The following is a 24,172-nucleotide window of genomic DNA, read 5'->3' as shown; positions in this document are numbered from 1 at the left end:
CACTGGAAGCTAGGATGGATGGATGGATGGGTAGATAGCTGTAAGGAGCACCCTCTTTGAAACGGGCTGGTGGTAGATGCTAACGTGCTTGGCATTTCTTTTTCTTTATATTTACTTGACCAATAAGTCTAACGTAACTGTATTATCCATAAACGCGTTGATTTGGTACATAAAAATTTCAATGACTTTAGCATCAGACCAATTTTTAATCCTCAACATGTATGCTTATGTCACTGCCTTCATTTGAGCCCACAATATTCCAAAAGTGTTTTGCTAATGTCTACTGCTAGTTCGTTTGCATTACCCTTGTTACCTGTAAACCCTGGCCGTCAGGGAGATTGACTGCGCCCATATGAACATGTGCGTGAATACTGCCGCATTGCATATAAATACGCCTAATAGCTTAAAAATGATGACGAGATCATTTTAATTGGGACTAAAGTTGCCAGTCGGTCGCCTATGCTGGCAGACCATCGCATCTTGTAGCCGCTCTAGCTCTTTCCATTGGTTACTGGCGATCTTTCGGGACTTAACTGGACAGCATTTCCTCCCACCGCTCAACGTCGCTGCTTGACAGGAAGCTTTGAAGCTGGTAAACTGAAAGGTAAAATATCATAAGAGCTTTAATACTTCTCAGCTGCCTAGGGTGCCTCGATGCACGCGCCCTCTCCGCCGCTCCGTGCAGGGTGGAGCCATCCTTTGACAGGGTCAGTGCCGCCGCCGCGGAAGAGGGCAGCCATATTTGAGCCCACTCCTCGCTTCCCCACGGGCCGGTTGCACGTGCGTGGTCGCGCGTCCGCCCGGTCGCAGTTTTCTTCGGTTTCAAAACTCGCAAGATGCCTGGCTGTTGCGTGCCACTGTGCTCAAACCACTCCAGAAATGGCTGGAGAATGTTTTCATTCCCAAGAGACCCTAAAAGAAGGCTCCTCTGGACGGTGAAGATAAAGCGGGACAAATGGCAGCCTGCAAACTCTTCGCGCATATGCAATGTAAGTACAGTGATTATTTGGACGGTTGCGATTTTTTGTAGTTATGTCTGTCGCTGCAGGTTTACATTTAATATGTGCGCTGGAAGTTGTGTTAGTGTTCCTGGAAAGGCTGTAACTACGCACGCTACGTGACTACATCTTTTATGAAACATATATAAGGAGGAATTATACAGCAGATGAGTGGCGGAAAATCATTTTCATAACTCGCAGGTGTGGACATGGATTTTGTATTTCTGTGCAAAGGCTAATAAACACAACTAACGGTAATATTAGTTATATACAGTGAAGCGTTGCAGAAGCACTCGGCATTTATGCAATAACAGACTGCTTGCTTGTAGTCGGTTAGCTTAGAGCCGACAGGTTCTTGATTAATTTTTCAAATGGCCCTAAAAGCAAACGCATCAAGAGACATGCGTCAGAAGCGTCAGAAACTTTGACAATAGTTTTGTAGAGTTTTTATTTGTTCCAAGGCTGTTTGACGAAGCCAGGAATTAGTTACTTTTGGTAAAACTCCCGTGAATGTGAGCTTTCGTATATAGTAGCTTCGCTAAGAACTTGTTGCTTCTATCTGGCATTTCTAACGTTGGCGCAGTTATTGTGCAGTGCCGGCTATTTCCCTTGTGCGCAGCCATTATTAGTCTGACTTTTAGGATTTGATAAATGCAGCTGCCGAGTGTGCGCGACTCCTTAACATCGCTGGAGCAGTGCCAGAACTTGTGTATCTTTCAAAAGGGGCATTTCTTTCTGTTTGTACTACATACTGGACGCCTGAATTAATTTTCTTATGCAGGCCCATTTCGAAGACAACTGCTACGAGAATCACCGCGCGGATGGAAGGAAGCTGCTAAAGTCAAACGCTGTTCCAACCATTTTTTCGTTCAGACGTAAGTTGCACTATATTTTATTATTGATGGCAAATATGATGTGCATCACTGTTGTGACTCATGAGTTAGAATAATAGCGCTTAAAATCTGGCCTTCTAAATGCAGTACCAATTGCATTACCAATTGCAATTTTAAAACTTTGTCATTGAAATTGTGCCTGTTGCCAAATGTTTGGGAGTGCTCTTTGAACAGCACACGTCTTGGGATCTGCAAGTAGATACAATCATTAGGAAAATATCCAGAGTATCCGGAGTACTTTCTAAATTGAGACATTGCCTCCCTACATGTGTAAAACGCTTTATATATAACTCTCTTTTTATGTCAATAATAAACTACTGTTATTTAGTCTGGGGGACAACCACTTTATCAAACATTAATCAGTTACATATAATACAAAAGAAGGCTGTTCGAGCGATCATGAATGTCCCATACCTTGCTCATTCCGAACCACTATTCAGGGAGTTAAAATTAGTGCCGCTTCCTGAACTTTATCACCATACTCTCAGAAAGCGTTATCAAACAGGTATCAGAAAGAAAAACAAAACTCTTGAAATTATATCGAGTCTAACACTAAACAGAAATGTTCGGGACACTCGCTATCACGAGACTTGGGAGGTTCCGTGTAACCGCACAAAATATGGTGACCAGATGCTGCGATTTCAACTGCCGAAATTACTTAACTGATTACGGACACACATATATATATATATATTTTTTTTCAAGTTACAACGCGTTCGCCTCTGTGTTTTTTGCACTTATTTATTGACTGTTTGTTCAGATGTGTGGTGATATTGTTACTTTCCTATCATTATTTTTTGTATGCAAAGTGTTACCTGCCTAGTTTTTTTGCACAAGTTCTTTTCATTGATTTCATGTCTTGCTCATATCTAATGTATATTTGCACTGCTGTGTCGCTATCAAGAAGACGGTCAGTGGGTGCTGCCAAGCCCTATTTTTGTGGCTTTTTGCCCACTGTCCGTGACATCAGTGTCTGTGGGTATTGATGTTGAAATAAATTGGAATTGGAATTGAATTGGAATTGGAACTTTTCAAGCTTAAAATTTTCGCTTTTAGGTTATGGTTCGCGCAGCTATGAAATAACTGCCGACACTGAGCAATTCTGACGAACTTCACTCATTTCTGCTCTTGCATTTCCTTTTGTTTGTGCAGCTATGGTCCACCACCAAAGAAAGGCTCCTAAGGAGAGAGGCACACCCGCTCTACCAACTACATCAAACTCAACAGTGCAGGAACAAGGACCTGGCGTTTTTGCGGATTGCGATGAGCCTGGGGGAACGAACTTAAGTGAAGAGGTTGTCTATCAGCCTAGCGATGGACAAACAGAGCAAAATGAAGGCTGCGAGGCACATTCATCCAGTAGTTGTTGCGCTCAACTGAGAAAACAACTGGAAGATGTGAGAAAGAACCATAGACAACTTCAAGAAGTGCATAAAAAAGCCAACTTGACTATTAACTCTCTTAGAAAGAAGGTGCGAAAGCTAAAAAGCGCCGTAGAGCACTTTAAAAAAACGATAAAATTTTTAAATAAAGATCAAGTTCGTGCACTTTCCCGAAAAAGCAACAAGGGAAGCATCTGGTCGCCGCAGACTATTAAACAGGGGCTTCAACTGAAGTTTTCTTGTGGGAAGTCTGGTTACAGAACTCTCAGACAGCTCGGCTATCCACTTCCGGCAGAAAGAACTCCATCTCGTCGCCTCCACTGGCTCAAGTTCTCACCAGAAATTCTTACAGACGTTGTAGAACTTCTCCAAGCGAAGGCACAAGGCATGGAAGATGTAGAAAAAGACTGCGTCCTCTTTATCGATGAGATGGAGATTGCCAGAGGGTTTCAGCTTGACCGCGCTGAAGACATTGTGTATGGGGGAGTGACATTGCCACAAAAGCCAGATGAGCCTGCTAATCACGCTCTGGTGTTTATGGTTGGAGGTCTCAACCAGCGATGGAAGCAGGTGATAGCTTATCATTTCACTGGAAGCCATGTGGATGGCCGCACGCTCAAGGACATTGTTCTGCAAGTTGTCCAACTCTGCGCCGATATTTCCCTCAGAGTTCGGGTTGTAACGTCCGACATGGGCGCCTCAAATCGAGCGATGTGGCGTGAGCTGGGATTTTCTAGCCACCGAAATTCGAAGACAACCTGCTCAATACCACACCCTTCGCTCAATGATATGGAGTTGTTCTTCAACGCAGACGCTGCTCATGTTTTGAAGAATATTAAAGGTCAGTTGATAACATCTCATGCATTTACATTAAGTGAAGCAACAGCCAGCCAGTGCGATCTTCCCTCACGTGAAGTGAAACTGGATCATGTGCATGCTGTGCTGGAGTTTGACAAGGGAAGGGAGCTAAAGCTCGCACCGAAGCTCTCTGAAGCCCATGTCTCATCTGGACATTTTACGAAAATGAAAGTCGGACTTGCCGTGCAATTTTTTAGAGAAGCTCCCAGTGCAATCCGATACCTCATCAAGGAAAAAGTGCTGGACATAGAGGCAGAAACAACAGCTTGGTTTTTAGAGCTGGTATCAAGATGGTACGCATTAATGTCGTCGCGTCATCCATCTGTTGCCCTAAGTCTGCACGATGTGGCGAAGCATCATAGAGCTCTGGAAACTCTAAACCTGGCTCTAAACACCTTTCAATGGATGAGCATGGGCAGCACGTCTCAGTGGAAGCCATCGCAGGCGGGCCTCCTGATCTCCACAACGGTCGTGCTTCGCCTGCAAGACATTCTTTTGAACTCGGAGGGCTACAGCTTCTTACTCACCAGCAGGCTGCTACAAGATTGCCTTGAGAATCTTTTCTCTGTGGTTCGTCTCAGGAAGCCTGTCCCAGACGCCTATGATATGAAATGCGCACTGAAACTTGTGTGCATAAGCCAATTTTTGCACACGCCGTCTACCACCAGCTACAGTGTTGACGATTCTGAGTACCTGGTTGACCTTCTGTCAAACGGGAAACGTGAACTCGCTGAAGCCGAGGTAAAGGAAATCGATGACTCGGAGGTTCTTTTCATTGAAGCGCTAACATCGACTGAATGCAGCATTCTGTTCCATATTGCCGGATTCCTCGTTAAAGGTATTCTGAAAGCCATAAATAATTGCGAGCAGTGCAAAGCTACTCTGCTCGGTTCTAGTGACGCTGAAAATGCATATCTCACAAGGCTGAAGGAGTACCTCGAAAATGGCGACAACCTGCATTACCCCAGTCCTGAAGTGATGAAAGTGCTGAAGTCGTGCGAGGAGCATTTTAAGGGCATCACAGAATGGGCGGAAAGCCTTCTAACTATGAAATCTCCAGTGCAGGCTGTGATAACATACCTAAGACAAATGGTTCCGTTTAATGTTGAAACATGCCAGGTTCACAACGAAATCATTCAGAAGTTGTTATACTCGACCTACGCTCGAACGAGGCTGCGAATTCACCTGCGACAACTGGAAGAAAAAAAAGTCAATGGACATGCAAGCAAAACGTGTGCTGGCGTCAGCTTGCCGTGAAGAGATTTGTAAATATTGTGTATAAATGTCAAATTCACCATAGTTCGCTTGTCTCCTATTTTTTGACAGTAGCTTTAATAATTTACAACATAAATAAACTGCATTATTACAACTCCTAAGTAAGTGAAATTTATGCACTTACGTTTCTCATTAACTCTTCACACTATATAAGAAAAACTTCCTCAGTCGATGAGACACGCGCATTTTCCCAATATAGGCTCTGTTGATAGATGTTATTTTTTTGCCTTTTCATGAGAGTATTTTTCACAGTCAAGTTTGCGTTCACTTAATGTTTTCGGTGAAGGTATGAAGGCGCCGAAATTATCCCATGCTTTGTTAAAGTGGTTACTTTACATGAAAAAAAGCTGCACGAATTATGCAGCTGCATTGTATATTACAGCTACAGTGCAAACTCCTGTACCACAGCATTGTTTCTTTTTTTTACCTGCACAAATTAACAAACAAAAACAAGCGATGCCAAGGATCAAACGACTACGAATGTCCAAGGGCCTACAAATTGCGTCCATTTGATTCTGAGGGGGTAAAATGTTTCATTAATAAGCCTTATCATTCTCAGCATTTAATATTGACTAATACGTTGCGGCGAACGAGATAAACTCTGTTTTTGCGAGTCAGCGCACTGAGTCCCAGACAATTTACAAAACTCCGTAAGTCAGCTTTTCTGCATAAAAAAAAAACACCTTTACGATTGCGACGCGAACTGTCCGAGGGAGAAGAGTTGGGTGCAGCGCAAACGACTTTTATTCCTTTATGTTATGGTGTGCACGGCCAGGCGAGCACCTTGGCACAGCTGCGTTTCAAATTTCCTTCAGGAATGCAGCCCGGGGAGGGTGCATTGTAACCGCAGCAATGGCTTGGGAGAGCGGCCCCTAATCTCTTTATTGTGAAAGCAACACAGGGCAGAAGCCTGTAGGAAAGGGTTCGGCAACAATAGATGTCCCCAGCGATGCACCCTATTTCTGCCTCCAAAACCTGTTTCGCCGCGATGGTGAAGGGGCCTTCGCTGCGCAGAGAAGCTTACCTCCAGTGTTCTGAAACGAGTGGGCTCAAATATGGCGGACACTGCAGCAGACGACGCGGTTGTCCCCACCCTGCACGGAGCGGCGGAGAGGGCGCGCGCATCGAGGCACCCTACAGCTGCCTGTCAAGCACCGCCCCCTAGTGGAAGATAGGGTAAATTCTATGCCAATCGATAAAAGCACTATTAAATGCGCTTGTTCGCATAGGCAGGATTGGCGCTGACTTTCTAAACGCATCAGAAAACAGTTTGGATTAGGTGCAGCCAAATAAATGGTGCCTCTCTTTTTAACTATTAATTAAATGCACGTTAGTCGCTTGTCTTCTTTCCTCTAAGTGCGTTACATTTTACGTGAACATTAAAGTTGCTTTTGAGCGAGAATTACAGTTCAAAAGCTTGAAGAGGAGCCGGGAAGCGCTACTAAAAGCTGTGGGGTACCAGTGGTGAGAGAACAGGAGCGTGCTGCGCCGGCTGCAGCCATTAAAGAACGGCACGGCCCAGCAGCGAGGAGAAGACGACGACGATGTCCGCCACAGCTCTTCCCGCGTCGCGACGCGTTTGCACCGACGGCGGCAGCGGCACCAGGAGCAGCGTCCGCTTCGGGCGGGCGGCTCCATGATTCCACGGTGGCCGGGACAAGCATGCAGCAGGGCGGTCACCGCAGGGATGTCGACTGCCTCTGGCTGCGACGAGTCGTCCAGGTTCTGCTTGGTGTCGCCGTTGTGGCGCTGGCCATGGTCAACGGCGGCCTGCTCACGTCCTACTTCACGGACGTCGACGGAGGGAGGGCGCCGGCGCTAAACTCAAGGTGAGCCACACCGCACCGTAAATGCAGTGGCGTGAAATCGGACTCTTGCTAAGAAGCCGCAGAAACGAGAAGAGTCGTCAATTCACACGCGTGAAAACCTGTTTCTTAAATTTAGGCTCCAAGAAGTTGCGCAACATTGAACCCAGAAGACGTGGGCACAGGATCGGTAAGTCACAAACGCTCAAATGATTTTGTCTCGGGCACTGCGTGCACTGTAGATCCTATGCCCACTTCAACTGTGTTGATGGATGCGAAATATCATGAAGCTTCAATTCTGCGCTAGCTGGGCCGCACTCAACCGTTATTACATTTCTCGTCTCTTTGTGAAACATGTCCAAAGGTTTTTTTCGAGTAGTACCTGTTCAGACTGCATCAAAAAAGATTTTTAACCCCAATGCCAAGCGAACAAGTAACCTGATTGCTTCTGCTTGGGAAGAGTGGGAAACAACATTTGTGCGTGGTTAAGGGAGGGTCTTCCAGACTTCAACGTTGCCTTCTCCTTTTTATTTATGCTACACAAACAAAACAGATTGCCGCCGAACAATGTGAGCCAAAGTGGTCGATGTTGGCGCTACACGCAACTGCCTCAGTCTTGACACGGGGATCTATGCTATTGCGTTCGACACCACAGAACCGAGCTAATGACGTAAACTTCGAAATCATGCAATAAGCTGCGAAGTTGTCACTTAAATTGACGCATGCAGGACACTAATAAGCGAATGGTAAATAGAAGAGGCCGAAACATAGACTGTGGAAAAGTAATCAGAATAGTAGCAAGCTAGTTCCCAGTTCCTTTGAAGCTACCCTTCCTTGTTAACTCTCGACGTGCTTGTGTGCCAGTATTAGCAGCAGCATGTGAAACACACTGCTGTATTTAAGAGCAAACATTGCATTTGGTAAAAACAATGCTGGTTTCGATGACCCACACACAAGAAGCTGCAATTTGAAACGTATCGGCTTTATAGCACATTTCCTCAGGAAAATAGCAGTGATCCTCTGCCAGTGAAGGCACCTCTGGAAACCCTGAATAGTGTTCGGTGATTTGTCATAGCTATATAAGTGAGCAGTTCAGCAGACAAGAAAAGGTAAAATAAGGGCTTGTTATGAGACACATGACGGAAGCCAACAGCCGCCGTAACCAAGGAGCACAGGGGATGTTTTTTTTTTTACTTTTCGGGGTTCACAAATGGCAGAATTATAAAGTAACCAATTTTAAAAATATAACGAATTAGAAAGCAGAAGAAAAATAAGCACATGCAGCTTGTTGGATCCGTACCCACGACCTCCGAATTACGAAGATGAAGGGGTTCCCCAGACCAGCTTTTGTTTCGTGCAATTCATCACCCTTGCCTTGGCCCCTCCCAGTAGTGGGTGTGTGCCATTTTTCTTTCATGCCAACCAACCAATCTTCTGGCAAATCATTACACTCATTTATTGCCTTAGAGAAGATGGTGTACTTGAATATGTTAATCCTGCAAGCGATTTCGCGAACTTTTCGGGAATGGTCTCTGCTCGCAGATACAGGGGTTGTTGTTTTATATCTATGTTTGTCAATGCCGGTGCCGAGTTAAAAATATTAAGAATAGCGATAAGCGCAAGTATTTCCTTCTTGTACGCCGCTGTAGCTCAGTGGTTATGGCGCTCGGCTTTCTGACCCGAAAGGCGCGGGTTCAATCCTGGACACGGTGGTAGAATTTCTATGGAGGTGAAATTCTAGACGCCCGTGTACTGTGCAATGTCAGTGCACGTTTAAGGATCCCAGGTTGTCGAAGTTTTCGGAGCCCTTCACTACGGCGTCCCTCATAGCCTGAGTCACATTGGGATGTTAAACCCCCCATAAACCAGACCAAATTTTCTTCTTGTTTCGAGCAACGGGCAACCGAAGTGTTAAGAAATATCTTTTAATCTTTTTGAAAACTTATAGTCCCCTCTCACAAAGCGTAACCACGCACCTGTATGAGTTCAAGCTTTGCTATATTTGCTTTAGATGACGGATCCCAATCCCTGCACACTTATTCGAGGATGGGACGCATGTTCAACAGATATAATTTTTACTTTAGTTCCTGCTTAAACCGTTTCCTGCTTAAAATTTTGCCTGAGGAAGTATTAAACTCGGCTAGTCTTCAACGTTATGTAATATACCTGAGCATCCCAAAATAAGTTCGCAGAAAAAACAACCCCTAAATAATACTATTCTCTTGCGACTGATAGGCAAGTGGCATCCATGACGTAATTAGTAAGCATTGGCTGTTTTCTTGTTTTGAGCCCATTAGGATTACGTTTAAATAAATTCAGAGACATCTTCCAGGAGCGGCATCAAAATAAAAAGAGTTGAGATCAATCTGTAAATGTTGACAGTCTGCCCCTATTAACCTCGCGGTAATTAGAGCAATCATCCGCATAAAATCCTACACAGCTAGTGGTATAATGAGCAAGATCATTTATATAAACGAGGAAAAGGACAGAACCCAGAACGGACCCCCTTGGGGCAACAGATAACACAGATGCACTTGATGAGCTCTCACCATCCCGAACCATGAACGTCGGACAGGTATGCTTCAAGCCATGTTATTACTTCAGCCGGTAGATTAAGGAGGCATATTTTGTGCAAAAGAAGTTATGCGGAACAGAGTCAAATCCTTTCCGGAAGTATAAAAATGTACAGTCTCTCTGCTTGCATAAGTTATTTTAGGTTGCGTTGACGTGAGTAAGCACAACTAATTGAGTATCACATATACCCTGCCCTAAAACCGTGTTGCGTGGGGCAAAAGAAGTTTGTACTCTTTAGTTGGTTATTTAGGTTAGTCTAAATTATATGCTCTGTTTGACATGATACGGTCAATAATTAAACACGCCTGAAGTTGGATTTCTTCGTTTTGTCATCGCTTTTGTGGAATGGGATAACATTTGAATTTTTCCAGTCAGGGAGGTAAGCCTCCCTGAAGAGCCTTTTCAAATAGCAGTACAAAAAGGGGAGCAGTAGCCAAAGCACAATTCTTGAGAAAAAAAATTCGACATACTATCCGGACCAGGCGCCGTGTGTACATTAATCTTCTCTAGTATAGACACGATGCCAGACTCAGAAAATGCTACCTGGTTCATTTTGGTGAAGAACGAAATACTCTGCGAACCGATCACTACGGTTTCGGGAAAGAGCGGAGCGAAAGTAAACATTAAAAATTCAGCTCTAGCTTTTTCAGCGGCATTGCAGCTTACCCTGTCGGGAACATCCGAAGTAGCTTCCTTGGTATTTTTCTCGTTCTTGACGATTTCCAAAGTTCGTTTAGATTGGATTTTAGTTTGTCGCATAGACTGGACAGGTGCTACTTATGTGCTCTGCCCATCTCATCTACTCAACTCAGCTGTTTTATGTGTGATTGCAAGATTAGGAGACAGACAGTGCCTGCGAAACAACCGAGTTTTTGTTTATCAGGGTACCAAATTATCTTGCTGTCCAAGGCTTATCACTATGGCACTTGGTGGAAATGGCAGGCGAAGGAATAAAGGATTGTGTTAACGATGAATTTTTTCTTCAACAGTTTCCACAGCCCATCAACGTCTAGGCGTGAGGAATGCGAACGTAAGTGTGGAAGAAATGCGTCAAGTGCGATTGACAGTGAGGCGTAGTCACCCTTTTCGTAAAAGAACACACTGCGTAGTTGTATTGTGCTGCGGCTTTGCAATGAGCAGGACACGGACGATCACGACATCATGATCACTGGTCCCCTGTAATGTGATATCATGTGATATGAGATCACGGTCACTGCAAAAATAAATCCAGTATATTTGCGCTAGTATGGCTGGTCAGAGTCGGAATGTTTACAAACTCTAGCAGAGAGTGTGCACAAACCATTTCCTGACAACCAGTGTACAGAAGGGATCTATTCTGAAGCACAGGCTTTCAAGAGTACTATCCAATATCCGGCAATTTAAAATCTCCGGATAGAAATATATGCCATGTTAGCACGCTTAGCAGCGCATTAATCAACTGAAAGACAGGTTGCGGACTGGTAGAACTGGGTGACCTGTACATGGAACGAGCTCCTAAACAGGAACCATTTTTAGGAGAATTTTGCAGCACAAGATTCGGTTTCAATCATTATAGACATGCTAAGCATACTGTCATGGATGGATGGACGGGCGGACGGACAGCGTAAGGGTGGATGGGCGGACGGACAAGGCTGAACCCTTTAAATCGGGCGGTGGTTCCAGCCACCTAGCCATGACTTACGAAATTTTACTCTTGTCTTGATTCTAGCCACCAATCAGAAAACATTCGCTTGGTTACTTCTACTCGCTGAAAATCTACGTTTCCTTCACTTTTTCCAAACCCCAATGCTTTGAATAAATCTTCCCCGCTGCTTTCCAATGCAGGGTTAAATCCTTTACAGAAAAGTATCAAGTGTTCCACCGTTTCCTCCTCCTCTACACAAGCACCGCACAACTTGCGTATCTCGGCGTACCTGAATCTATATGCCTTAGTCCGAAAAACTACCGTCCTGGCCTCAAACAACAAAGAACTTCCCCTATAATTAGCATAGACAATATCTTTGGCAATTCCCTGCTTAAAGATCCTGTATGTTCCTAGTGCCGATTTCGCCAGCATACCTATTTTCCATAGAGCTCTCTCTGTTTCTTCAACCCTTTTCTTAACCGATAATTGCTGACTTGCTCCCAGACTGCAGTCCAAATATTTGCTTGCCAGTTTCCCAGTTCGCTTTCTCAACTTTTTGTCAACAATATTTATGTGCAGGTATCTGAAAACTTCCCTACCCCACTGATTTTCCCCCATTTTTCTCAATCGCTCCTCAAATGCTATCTTACTGCTAGCTTCTCTGCTCTCGAACGTCGCCTATCCCATATCACCCTGTACACCCTGAGTTGTATTGTCATGCGCTTCCAAAGCTAGCCTCCCTACACGCGTTGTTTAATTTAAACTTGCTTGAACATCTGATCTCATGCACAGTACCGCATTGCTGAAAGTCAGACTAGGAACCATCATCCGTTTCCAGATTCCTCATGCATCTTCATACCTATATTAATTCCAGAGTGCCCTTTTGTAGTGAAAGCTACACTGGGCTACCAGACGAGCATTTCGTGGTGGCTGGGAGAGGCCAGTTGTGCGCATGCGCCGTTACCATGACACCCGTAGAGGAGCAGCAGGTGCGGCGTGCGCTTCGCCGTCGCCGCGGCCTCGCCCCCGCTCGACCGTCGGAGCAGCGCTCTTCGTCGCCGCCTCGCCACACGCCGCTCTATCACTCGAACTGTGCGTTGCATGCGCAGCATTGCGTATAAAAGGCGGGGATGTAATGGGCGGCTGTATGGCAACGTTTGACATCGATGCAGAAAAGCGGAGGCCAGCCGATGCTAAACGATGCTAAATGGCGGTATAGACAAAAGATTAAGTCTTCCGATTCAGAGGTTGTCGCCGGACACTTGGCTACTTAGCAAAGAGAAAATTAGCGTAAGAAGGCGAAGAGAGGAGCGGAGACTCCCAATCAGAGAGAGGAACGGCTTTCCAACCGGAGATGCCAGACTGCTGAGGGTAATCGACTACGCATAGCCGCGTAGATGGAGCCCAATGTCTCTGATTGCTAAACATACAGTATCCACAACAAGCGCAGCCAGGGAAACGAACCTCTCGCTACGTAAACCCTGGCGTAGCCGAGCTAAGCCACCGACAATTTTGTCTCTCATGAGAGCTGCATTTCTACGAGCTTCATTCATTACATATTTCTCATGCTCTGTCAGATACTCACCACCATAATTTATCCACACCCCTAGATACTTGTACTCATCCACTACTTCTAGCGTGAACTCGTGTATTATATGCTCGCCGACCTCATCATTAAATATCATGACGGCAGATTTTTCCTCACTAAACTTGAACCCTAATATATATCCCTCTCTGCCAAAGATGACTATCAACTTCTGCAATCTTCCTTGTTGTCAGCCATTAGAACTAAATTATCCGCTTACAATAGTCCCGATAATGACTTTTTAATTCACTCGCCTTGCTTGAAAAAAGAAAGGTTGAAGCCCAGTCCGCTCCTCTCTAGCTTGGTCTCTAACCCTTGCAGGTACAACATGAACAACAAAGGAGACAGAGGACACACTTGCCTAAGCCCCTGCTGTATCTCTATAGGCCCCGATACATTTTTTCTAAGCACTCTGTTACCTTTATATCTTTTAAAAGATTAATTACTCCATCTTCCACATCCAACGTGCCAGTATGTCCCACAATTCTTGAATAACCTTGTCGTAGGCTCCCCTAACATCCATAAATGCTAGCCATAGGCCCCTATGGCTAGCATTCTGTTTCTTTTCAGCAATTTTTATACAATGAGTCAATGAAAAAAGATTGTTCTCCAGCCTCCTTCGTTTCCGGAATCGATTTTGTATTCTCCCCTGGCACCCCCTGGTTCTTCATCCAAGCCTGTAGTATGCCCTTTATAATCCGCATCACCACACTGTAAACCGCAGATGCCACTGTTATGAAAGGGTAGTTGCTTATGTCAGCTTTGTCCTCCTTTCCCTTAGATATCATGTTCATTCTGATTCGCTTCACTAAGCGGGAAACCAAATAGCAATGGCATGCTAAAGGTAAAAAAATCAGGGAAAATGACAGCGATATTCGCTTCAATGATTACTTGACACCTGTGAATAAACGACTCCTTTGGCTCACGCACACAAAGGCAAAGAATCTTGGCTACCAGCTTACCTGGCAGAAAAACGGAAGGGTGTTCACGCGAAAGAAGCCTTGCGATCGCGTTATGGTCGTAACGAATTAATGGGACCTTGATAAAATTCAATAGCCTGTTTGCAAGCTAATCCTTTGCCCTAGCAAGATAATGCACATTGACACGGGAACCATTAACATGCGAGTGAAAGAATTTCTGCAGCATAATGTTACTTTATTGTCAGTTTTTCACTTATATGCCCGAAGCCTCCGCAACAAGTTGGATTAACTGTCGCTTTATCTGGATGAACTTTCCGTTCACTTCGATGCTCTGGCCTTAAGTGAGACGTGGTTTTCGCATGAATCGGAGGTGCCACACATTGAAAATTACAGCAGTTAATGTCTCATTCGAAGCGGGCTACGTGGAGGCGGTGTGTCATTGTTTCTGAACAGTAACATTACATAGGGAAAAGTTCTAGAATATTCTCTCATTAACGCCGATTTCGAGGCGCTAACTGTAAGCTGCCGCAGTATACTTGTCATTGTTGCTTATCGTCCAACTTCTGGCAACGTTTCCCAGTTCACTGCCTACCTCGATGAATTCTTTGATGATTACGTGTCACTGAACAACCTCAATGCCGTGCTCATAGGTGACATGAACATCAATTTATTTTCTGACGACACAACCGCGACTGACTTTTTAGCAGAACTCATTGCCATAATTTTGAATATCTAATTGAATCTCTACAAGACTAACAGGTAGTTCTAGCAGTTAGGTAGACGCTTTTTTCACGAACGACAAAAACAGACATATTTTTTTTCTGGATTAAGTGAGCACATGCCCATTTTTAGTTTACAGCTCCAAAACAAAAAGCGGCCTTATTCTGAAGACCAACAGATCACATACAGGAAAATTGATGATGAAAGTTTAGCCCCCTTTCGCTATTTTGCCATCAATACGAAATGGGAATAAATATTAATAGAGGCAGGCACGAATAAATCATTTGATGTATATATCGAAGTTATAAACAGACTCTCTAAGCTAGGGTTTCCCGAACGTTCTTTCCGGAAAAGCAAAAGATGTAAAAAACCATGGATTGTTCTATGGATGAGAAATATTTTGCATAGCAAAGGCGATTGAGAGCATCGTCGATTCAAGGAAGGGGATAAACATCTTTTTTAGTTACTTTGCTTAGATGATGGTAGTCAACACAAAACCGCAGTGTACCATCTTTTTTCTTCACGAGGACGACAGGTGCCGCCCAGGGACTACGGAAAGGCTGAATGACGTCGTCTCGAAGCATCTCCTTAATTTGACGGCTGATTGCGGCGCATTCACTGGAAGATACACGGTAGGGTAACTCTCGGAGAGGGTGCACGGCGTCATCCGTAATAATCCGACGCTTGGCCAAGTGTGTTCTTCCGACGCGGGAAGAAGTCGTGAAGGTATCGCCGTAGCGCTGGAAGAGATTTTCTACTTGGCCTCGCTGCTGCGGCGAAACTGCGGAGTTAATGTCCTACTGGAGGTCGGCAACACCGGTGTGAACTTCAGTTGAAGACACCATGGCAAGGCTGGCGCTTGTCGATTGTCAGCGATACTATGTATGTGGCCCACCGTGGCCCCAAAGCTGAGATGTTGGTGCTCACCTCCAATATTCGTAAGCAGTACTACGGTTTCTTCGTTTTCGAGAAAACGACCCCTCTGGTGACCGCAAGACAGCGGTCGAAAAGCATAATTTGTTTGCTTTCGACGACACCTTCAAACTGCCGCAGCGTCTTCGCGCCGACATATATCACAAATCTCGAACGGTGTGGCATGGTGATGTCACCAAGGATATAAAGAGCCGCGGGACAACGGATGCACTGTGGATTGCGTTCTCGGTAGAGAACGTCAATGACTTTGATTTAAGGTCAATGACCGCGCCATTTTCTGTCAAAAAATCCATTCCGATGATTACGTTCCGGGAACTCTTGTAGAGTACGAAGAAAGTGGCCAGGCACGTGTTCTCTTCTATGGTCACTCGAGACGTGCATTTGCCAGCTGGGGTGATCAAAAGGCCTCCGGCAGTACGAAGCTGTGGGCCCGTCCAAGGTGCGGTTACCTTTCTCACAGTCGCGGCGAAAGGTCCACTGATTACCGAGTAGTCGGCGCCGGTGTCCACAAGTGCGGTGACGTTGGTACCGTCGATTGAAATGTTCAGATCAGCAGTTGTAGTCGTAGGTGTACGGGAACGTCGCGGAGTCCGCTCAGAGCTGCGGTGCGGCGCCAGGCGGTTTCGTTGCGGCGGAAAATTGGTGCGGCGGCGTGTGTTATCGGACTGTTGATCTTCGGTGCGTCGTAAAAGCGGTCGGTCATGTCTCTGCAGCGGTGGCGGATCTTGGACGTGTCACCGGTGAGCAACCTTCCTCGCAAAGGTTCCCGCTTCTAGTTTTCTGTCGGCGGAAGAACATCGCGGAGACGAGCAACCACCTGGAGACGGCGACCGAGCATAGTAGTGTGGTGCTTCGGGTGCAGAGGCCAAGTAATCGCTTATTTCTCGAAGCCATCCACCACGCTGCGGTCGGGGCGCATCGGCATTATATCCCTGAAGACCCATACGTCGGTAACGTCAGTTGCGGTAGACGACCGGACGCGCCGAGTGATAGCACACAGGGCGCTGTTCGGCAGTACTCCAGACGTCGCACTTCCGGGGGGGGGGGGGGGGGAGCTGAGAAGGGTGATGAAGGAGTGGTTAGCGCGCCGAATGTGGACAGGTGTATTGGGGCAACTTGGAGGCGGCGGTGGACGGCGAACGGCTGCGGCGTATGTCATCATCTGGGGTGTTGTGTTCGGTTGAAGAGGGCCTGGCGGCGTGAGCTCCTGTTGGACCTCTTCAGGAATAATGTCCGAAATGGAAGAAACGTGCGGGGACTGCAGGGCTGGAAAGAGCTTTTGAAGGTCTTCGCGTACGACGGTCCGGGTGATCTCCCGAAGGAAGTCGTGGCTAGAAGCACTGACACTGCTGGTATCTAGCCATCAGCGACGGTGAACGCTCGTACTGTCTGGATCGCATGTCGACACCTTCTCCATCGTAGTGGCTTCGGAAACAAATTCGGCGACTGTTATGGGTGGGCTTCGAACTAATCCATCGAATATCTGCTCCTTGATGCCCGTCATAAGAAAACGCAGCTTCTTCTCTTCGGTCATGTTGGGATGAGCTCGGCGGAAGAGCTTCTCCATGTCCTCGGAGTAAACGGGGACGGTCTCGTTTGGCAGTTGGACGCGTGTCGGGAGGAGCAGCTCGGAGCATTCTTTCGGGAGGACGGTGGCAAAAGCCTGCAAAAACTGAGTCTTGAAGGCACCCCACGTTGTTATTGTGGCCTCTCGGTTCTGAAACCAAGTGCGAGCTGCACCCTCCAGCGAAAAAAACACGTGCTGCAGGTTCAAGTCGTCAGCCCACCTGTTGTATTGGGCTATGCGCTCGAACTTCTCAAGCCAGTCCTCCGGGTCCTCGCCTGGAAAACCTTGAAAGATAAATGGCTTGCATGGCTGCTCCGGCACAACGGACGGCGGAGGGATGGAATCCGGCATGCTGACGGGGTTTTTGTGGACACTGATGGTCGCGTTGAATCGGAGGTCAGTGTCCTCACGGTCGGCCGAGACTGCAGAGGCCCGAACTCTGCTTGCCGTCCTTGCAGCAGCCGGCTGCCTTGGTGGGTGGGCGTAACTTCGACTTTCATGGATTCAGGCGGGCTGGAGTCCCGGCTTCCTGGAGGAGTCCTCGGCCTAGAGTGCGCTACCCAGCAAACCTCCATCAAGATGTCACGCATTAATGCGGGAGATCACTGGTCACAAGACCCAGCGGCGGGCTTCAACGAACATCTTGACCACAGCTCCAGATCACTTCTTGAGGCGGCGCGTGCTTCAAATCAGCGCTAAGCGAACATGCGGAATGCACCGTGTCAGTATAAATTACGTTATTCATTTTTAACTTATTGAAGTTAAGTTTGAATACGTTACCACATTTTAGTAGTCCTCACATGGCGCGAAATCTGTTCCTTTTACCTTGTGGCGATACGCATGACTCCTGTTCCACAGTAACGGCCGCGCATAATTGTCACGCGATTTTATGCGCGCGCCTTTCAGGAGGTTTCCGAGGGAGGGCACTCATGCCACCCAGGCTTCCTTTCACATCCAGCGGCGACGCCGCCTCGTGGACTTTCGCTATTTTGCCTCCTAGAACGGAGCATGGTGCAAAAATACTTAGGTGTTGACACTGCGCCCGCTGGAGCGTCCCGATTATGTTCGGCTGCGGTGAAGCGCGCCTTGCAGTTCGGCTACCAGCCGACAGATGGCGCCGATGTCAGCGGGCCCAGTCATGGCTAGGTGGCTTGAGCCACCGACCAATTTAAAGGGTTTAGCCGTATCCATCCATCTATCCATCAATCCATCCACCCATCCGTCCGTCCGTCCGTCCTTCCGGCCGGCCGGCCAGCCAGCCAGCCAGCCAGCCAGCCAGCCAGCCAGCCAGCCAGCCAGCCAGCCAGCCAGCCAGCCAGCCAGCCAGCCATACATTCACCCATTCACCCATCCATTCATCCATTCATCCATTCATACATCCAGTATAGCGGTTCTGGAACATTGAGATTCCGCTGTCCATGCTCGATTTTAGGTTTGGTAGCATGAATTGAATTCAAAATGCTGAGAAAATCGTTGCATGAAATTAAAATTAGTAGCGTGGCAGTCTCAAATTTCTTTTGCATTAAATTATCTTGTGTAAAGCAGTTAATTATATGGACTTGGTCGAGCAGCATTCGAAGCTCATTCATTTTTAGCTTCCTCGCTCAATTCATGTTACATTCGATCTAATCGTCGATCTAAGCATAATAAATATAAGTGGGGGCCCTCGTGCCCTTTTCCGCTCACAAGGGCAGAAAATAATTGCACCGCAAAGTTATTGCTTCACGCCTACCGTTGCTTCTTCACTCTATAATGAAGACCGTTCAAACATTGTTTCGTTGAGCAGGCTAATTTTCAAGATGCAGCGCACTACGACTCAAGTTTTAGGTACAAAAAAATGTATCAGACGGGATGAAAGGGCTCGTCGGATCATGGACCCTAACCCAACACGAAAGCTTTAGAAAACGGCATTTTATTCCAATGCAAATTATCGCCGAACGGGCATAATTTTCAATAAGCTTCCTTCCACTGGATAATAAATGGTAAGGCAGTGTATTTGTTGAAGCACCATAAAGTGCCAGATATGGGGTAAGAGTGGCAGAGTAACAGTCAAGATGCTGTCCCTTAACCGCTGGCGCTAAGGCTGTTTCCGGATCAGCAGGCATCAAAGCAGGCAAGGAACCTTGGAGAGGCTGCATCGCACCGTTGCCGTGGACTTTAGGCCGACGTCGCTTGAATGCTTGCATAGTAGGTATCTCTTCCGAGGTGGCTTTTTATGTCTCTCTGGCCGCATGCGATACTTGGGACAGTTCGGAAATAGGGAAGGAACTGCATCTCTAGAAATCACGAGCCTCTTTTCCGCGTCAAGTAGCACTCTTCTATCGAGCTCCGCGTAGTATGCTCGGGATATCGCGTCCTCTGCAAAATTCTTCACGCTGACATGGTCGGTGGACATTAACGTCCGGTCTGCCCTGGGTTTCTCGAAGTTCTTCATAGCGCTACAAAAAAACAAGGACACAGAAAGAAGTACACAGGACGGTCGCTGACTCCAACTAACTTCAGTGAGGCTTCCACAACCTGCATTTATACACAACGAAGGACCAGAGCGCATGCGGGTGAAATATTTCTGGTAGATTAGAGAGCGCAGACTGCATGCTATCGACTATTTAATAATCTGTATTCGCTATCTGGCAGGGAAACTGATGTGGTGCTGACGCACGTGTCGCCCCTTTGTCTTATAAAAAATGCTTCGGCCAATTCGCGTGCTAATCTATCCTTACTTCTGCTTAGAATTTTGATACGCTCAAGCCGTGGCTAACAGTTTTGGTCGTTCTCATCTTTGCACGAGCGGCAGTGGGCGGGTAGATTTTCAAACGATTCGGAAACGTTACTACGTGAATGTTCATGTTCCCTGGTACGTTCGTTCACACAGCGGCTAGTCTGCCCGACATATGCTTTGCCACATTTAAGGGGGATTTCATATACCACACCCATGGCACACTGCACGTACGGCTTTGCGTGCTTCGTGCCGCAGCCTGAACTGCCAGGGCTGTTGCTGCTGACCTTGGGACACATCTTGGCCACTTTATTTGGCGCAGAAAAGCCCAGCGGCACGCCGTACTTGCTTCCAACCCTTCTCAGGTTGTGGGACGCCCTATGTAGATAGGGTGCCCCCTGACATTCTGCAATAGTGTCTCAGTGACCGCCGTCAATACATGGTCAGGGAACCCTGCTTTACGCAGTCTAGCTACCTCGCCCTGAAAGCTCTGCTGCATCATGTGAGGGCACGATTTGAGGAGAGCGGATTCCAGGGAAAGCGTCGCAATAGCGCTCTTGACCGTTTTAGACTTTGCCGAATCAAAAGGTAAGCAATCTTTTCTGGCTCTAGGGCGGTAACACCAGCAAACACAACTGTCTCCGAGCTTGATGTTGAGGTCTAAAAATTGAAGGTTACTTTGTTCAGGCCCCTCGTACGTGAAAGAGGGCCATTTGCCGTTGTGTCGGACTTATCTAAAATCTCATTTGCAACTTCCTGGTAACCGCCTGTATTACGTCTCTTTAAAGTCACTAAAAAGTCATCAGCATGTCTAAAACCTTCAATATCGTCAATAAGTGCAGCCAAAATGTTGTCATTTGATGAAAGAAAAATGTTGCACAAAACAGGAGCGACACATGATCCTATGCAGATGCCCTGACGTTGTAAAAACCATCGCTTGTCAAACTGGATAAAAGTGGCATTAATATAAAACTCTAAAAGTGAGATAAAATTATCGACACTCAGGCAGCTACTTTTGAAGAGCAATTACGCCGTTTCTCTCAATACAATCACTAACAGCAGTAATCAGGTGATTATGTGGTACTGAATTAAATAAATCCTCAACATCTATAAAGAAAGCGTGTCCAATTTGCTGCTCCCCTTCCAAAAAGCTGACAACATCCAATGAATTTTTGATACCGAAAGGATCTGACATAACTAGCTTATTTAGGTGCTTCAGCAAAAACCGACTGACGTGCTGCTGCCAAGTGCCTTTTTCGCTAACTATTGTCCTTAATGGGGCATTAGGTTTGTGAGTTTTCACAGCAAAGAACACCGATAGGTAGTACGTCCTGGAGTCCGTGATAGCTCTTGCCAGGCTCACGAGGTCCATGGTTTTGCAGAGGTTCGCTGCCTTGCCCTTAATACGGGTCGCGGGAGGTTTCACTGAAACAAAGTTCTCTATTGCTTGCATTGCTTTTTCGTTGTACAAGCCAGAAGGTAAGACGAGAAGCATCCTTCTTTATCCGCTTGCAGGAGAGAACAGCCGTTGTCCCTGCAGTACGCCACCACCCTGGCCGCCATGGATTTCCCCTTCGCGACCGGTGTCTGCAGCGTGGTCCCTGCGAGGCTATCTACGCCGTCGAGAACACACCTTTCTTCGTCTTCTTTTTCCGCTTTCTTTGCTACGCGTCGGTTAAGAGCCAACAACTCATGCATCGGACACTGGGTTCAAAGCAGTATTTCGGACCTTTTCCCAGGAAGTCTGCGATGTCCATTGGAAGGGTGACCTCCCCAAGAACCACTGGTTTCCTTCTCGCTTCCTCTTTTTTAGGCGGCTTCGTACCACTGTGCAGGGCTTGATTAATCATGCACCTCCATAATGTCTCAGTCGTTTGGGCCGCTTGCCGCCGAAGGGTTTCAAATCTGACCTTATCCAAACATTCTGCATCTTCACTTAGGCACGCCACGCTTAATCAGTCCTGCAGCACTCTCACTTCCCTCCATAGTTCTGCTCTTAAAACTTTGCTAACACGTCTTTCATGTCCTAAAGTTGGTCTAACATTTCCAAAAAGGCACTCACTTCTGTAGGCACAAGTCCTTTCCTGAAGCAGAAGGCGATGAATCTCGCTCTGCAGGTGGTGACTGCTATTGCGTTCACGATCTTCGAAGTGTCAGGCTTGATGGGTGAAACATAAAAGAAAACATAAAAGATCCTCTCGGTATCAAAAATTCATTGGATGTTGTCAGCTTTTTGGAAGGAGAGCAGCAAATGGACACGCTTTCGCTATAGATGTTGAGGATTTGTTTTATTCAGTAACACATAATCACCTGTTTACTGCCGTTAGTGATTGTATTGAGAGAAACGGCGTAATTGCCTTTCAGAATGCAGCTGGCCTGTGTGTCGATAATTTTATGTCACTTTTAGAGTTTTATATTAATGCCACATTTTTCCAGTTTGACAAGCGACGGTTTTTAAAACGTCAGGGCATCTGCAAAGGATCATGTGTCGCTCCTGTTTTGTGCAACATTTTTCTTTCTTCAAATGACAACATTTTGGCTCCACTTATTGACGATGCTGAAGGTTTTAGACATGCTGATGGCTTTTTAGTGATTTTAAAGAGACGTAATACAGGTGGTTACCAGAAAGGTGCAAATAAGAGTTTAGATGTGTTCCGACAACACGGCAAATGGCTCTCTTTCACGTACGAGGTGCCTGAACAAAGTAGCCTTCAATTTTTAGACCTGAACATCAAGCTCGGAGACAGATGTGTTTGCTGGTGTTACCGCCCTAGAGCCAGAAAAGATATCTTACCTTTTGATTCGGCACAGTCTAAAACGGTCAAGAGGGCTATTGCGACCCTTTCCCTGGAATCCACTCTCCTCAAGTCGCGCCCTCACATGATGCAGCAGAGCTTTCAGGGTGACCTAGCTAGACTGCGTAAAGCAGGGTTCCCTGACCACGTATTGATGGCGGTCACTCAGACACTATTGCAGAAAGTCAAAGGGAGACCACAACGTAGCAGCGCCAAACCAGCGGCTATCCCCTATATACATAGGGTGTCCCACCACCTGAAAAGGGTTGCTAACAAGTACGGCGTGCCGCTGGTCTTCTCTGCGCCAAATAAATTGGCCAAGATGTGTCCCAAGGTCAGCAGCAACAGCCCTGGCAGTTCTGGCTGCGGCAAGACGCACGCAAAGCCGTACGTGCAGTGTGCAACGGGTGTGGTATATGAAATCCCCCTTAAATGTGGCAAAGTATATGTCGGGCAGACCGGCCGCTGTATGAACGAACGTGCCAGGGAACATGAACGTTCACTTGGTAACGTTTCCGAATCTTTTGAAAATCTAACCGCCCACTGCAGCTCGTGCAAAGATGAGAACGACCAAAACTGTGAGCCACGACTTGAGCGTATCAAAATTCTAAGCAGAAGTAAGGATAGATTAGCACGCGAATTGGCCGAAGCATTTTTATAAGACAAAAGGGCGACACGTGAGTCAGCACCACAACAGTTTCCCAGCGAGATAGCGAATATAGATTATTAAATAGACGATAGCATGCAACTGCGTTCCCTAATCTACCAGAAATATTTCATCCGCATGCGCTCTGGTCCATTGTGTATAAATGCAGGTTGTGGAAGCCTCACTAAAGTTAGTTGGAGTCAGCGACCGTCCTGTGTACTTCTTTCTGTGTCCTTGTTTTTTTGTAGCGCTATAAAGAACTTCGAGAAACTATGCTTCACCAACTAGCCCCACAACGTGTTTTGTTATCTGCCCTGGGAATCGCACGGCTCCACTCCTCCAAAAGAACATTGTCGGACGGAGCTGTTAATAATGACACACACTCCGCTCAAGTCCGGTAGCCCGAATTGCAGTTCGGCACGAAGCACTTTCTTTCCAGTGTGCAGCACTCAGCGCAGCACTCACGTGCTGTGGGCTACTCTGCCGACGATAGTCAAACACATGGTCTTGGTGCAAAATAAAAGAACTTCTTAAAAACTGCACTGCAGTGCAGCCGCACACTTCGAAATATGCTAAGAACACGTGCGCAGTAACACGCACGCCCGACCGAGCCGCTCAACGTGGGCCTGCCTTTCGCAGCGCCCTCTAAGTTAGCGACCGGTTTGCATGGCAAATAACCCCCTCCTGCCCTTCCCCCCTCTCCCCCCCCCTCCCCCGAACATTTGTGGACGCGAGCGGGCGGCGCTTTCGCGCGCCGCGGGGGGAGAGTGTCAACACCGCAGTATGTTATTCTTACACCGTGGAACTGAGGACGTCCTCTCCACAGCACCCGAGAAGGCGCGCTTCTCCCGAGGCTCGCTTGTCCTCTGGCGGGAGCCGTG

At 46.8% G+C, this 24,172-nt stretch overlaps 1 protein-coding gene and 1 pseudogene across 2 annotated transcripts in view; both read left to right on the top strand.

Moving 5' to 3' along the window:
* Positions 1–4,421: 4,421 nt before the first annotated feature.
* Positions 4,422–5,430, top strand: LOC144120399 (uncharacterized; annotated as a pseudogene).
* A 1,535-nt stretch (positions 5,431–6,965) lies between these two features.
* LOC144119492 (neprilysin-1-like) overlaps positions 6,966–24,172 on the top strand; it is a 104,945-nt gene continuing 87,738 nt past the window's right edge. The window contains exon 1 of one of the 2 annotated variants that reach the window (XM_077652086.1): positions 6,966–7,235. In XM_077652086.1, coding sequence (XP_077508212.1) covers positions 7,069–7,235 — 167 coding nt within the window. In that variant the 5' untranslated portion in view covers positions 6,966–7,068. Of the gene's footprint in view, positions 7,236–10,773; positions 10,816–24,172 lie in introns of those variants that run through there. The other variant, XM_077652087.1, reaches the window with a different exon arrangement.

This window comes from Amblyomma americanum, chromosome 2 (assembly GCF_052857255.1).
Source record: "Amblyomma americanum isolate KBUSLIRL-KWMA chromosome 2, ASM5285725v1, whole genome shotgun sequence".
NCBI classification, from domain to species: Eukaryota; Metazoa; Arthropoda; class Arachnida; order Ixodida; family Ixodidae; genus Amblyomma; species Amblyomma americanum.
The sequence above is the reverse complement of the archived record's forward strand: the minus strand, read 5'-3'. Positions and strand labels throughout refer to the sequence as shown.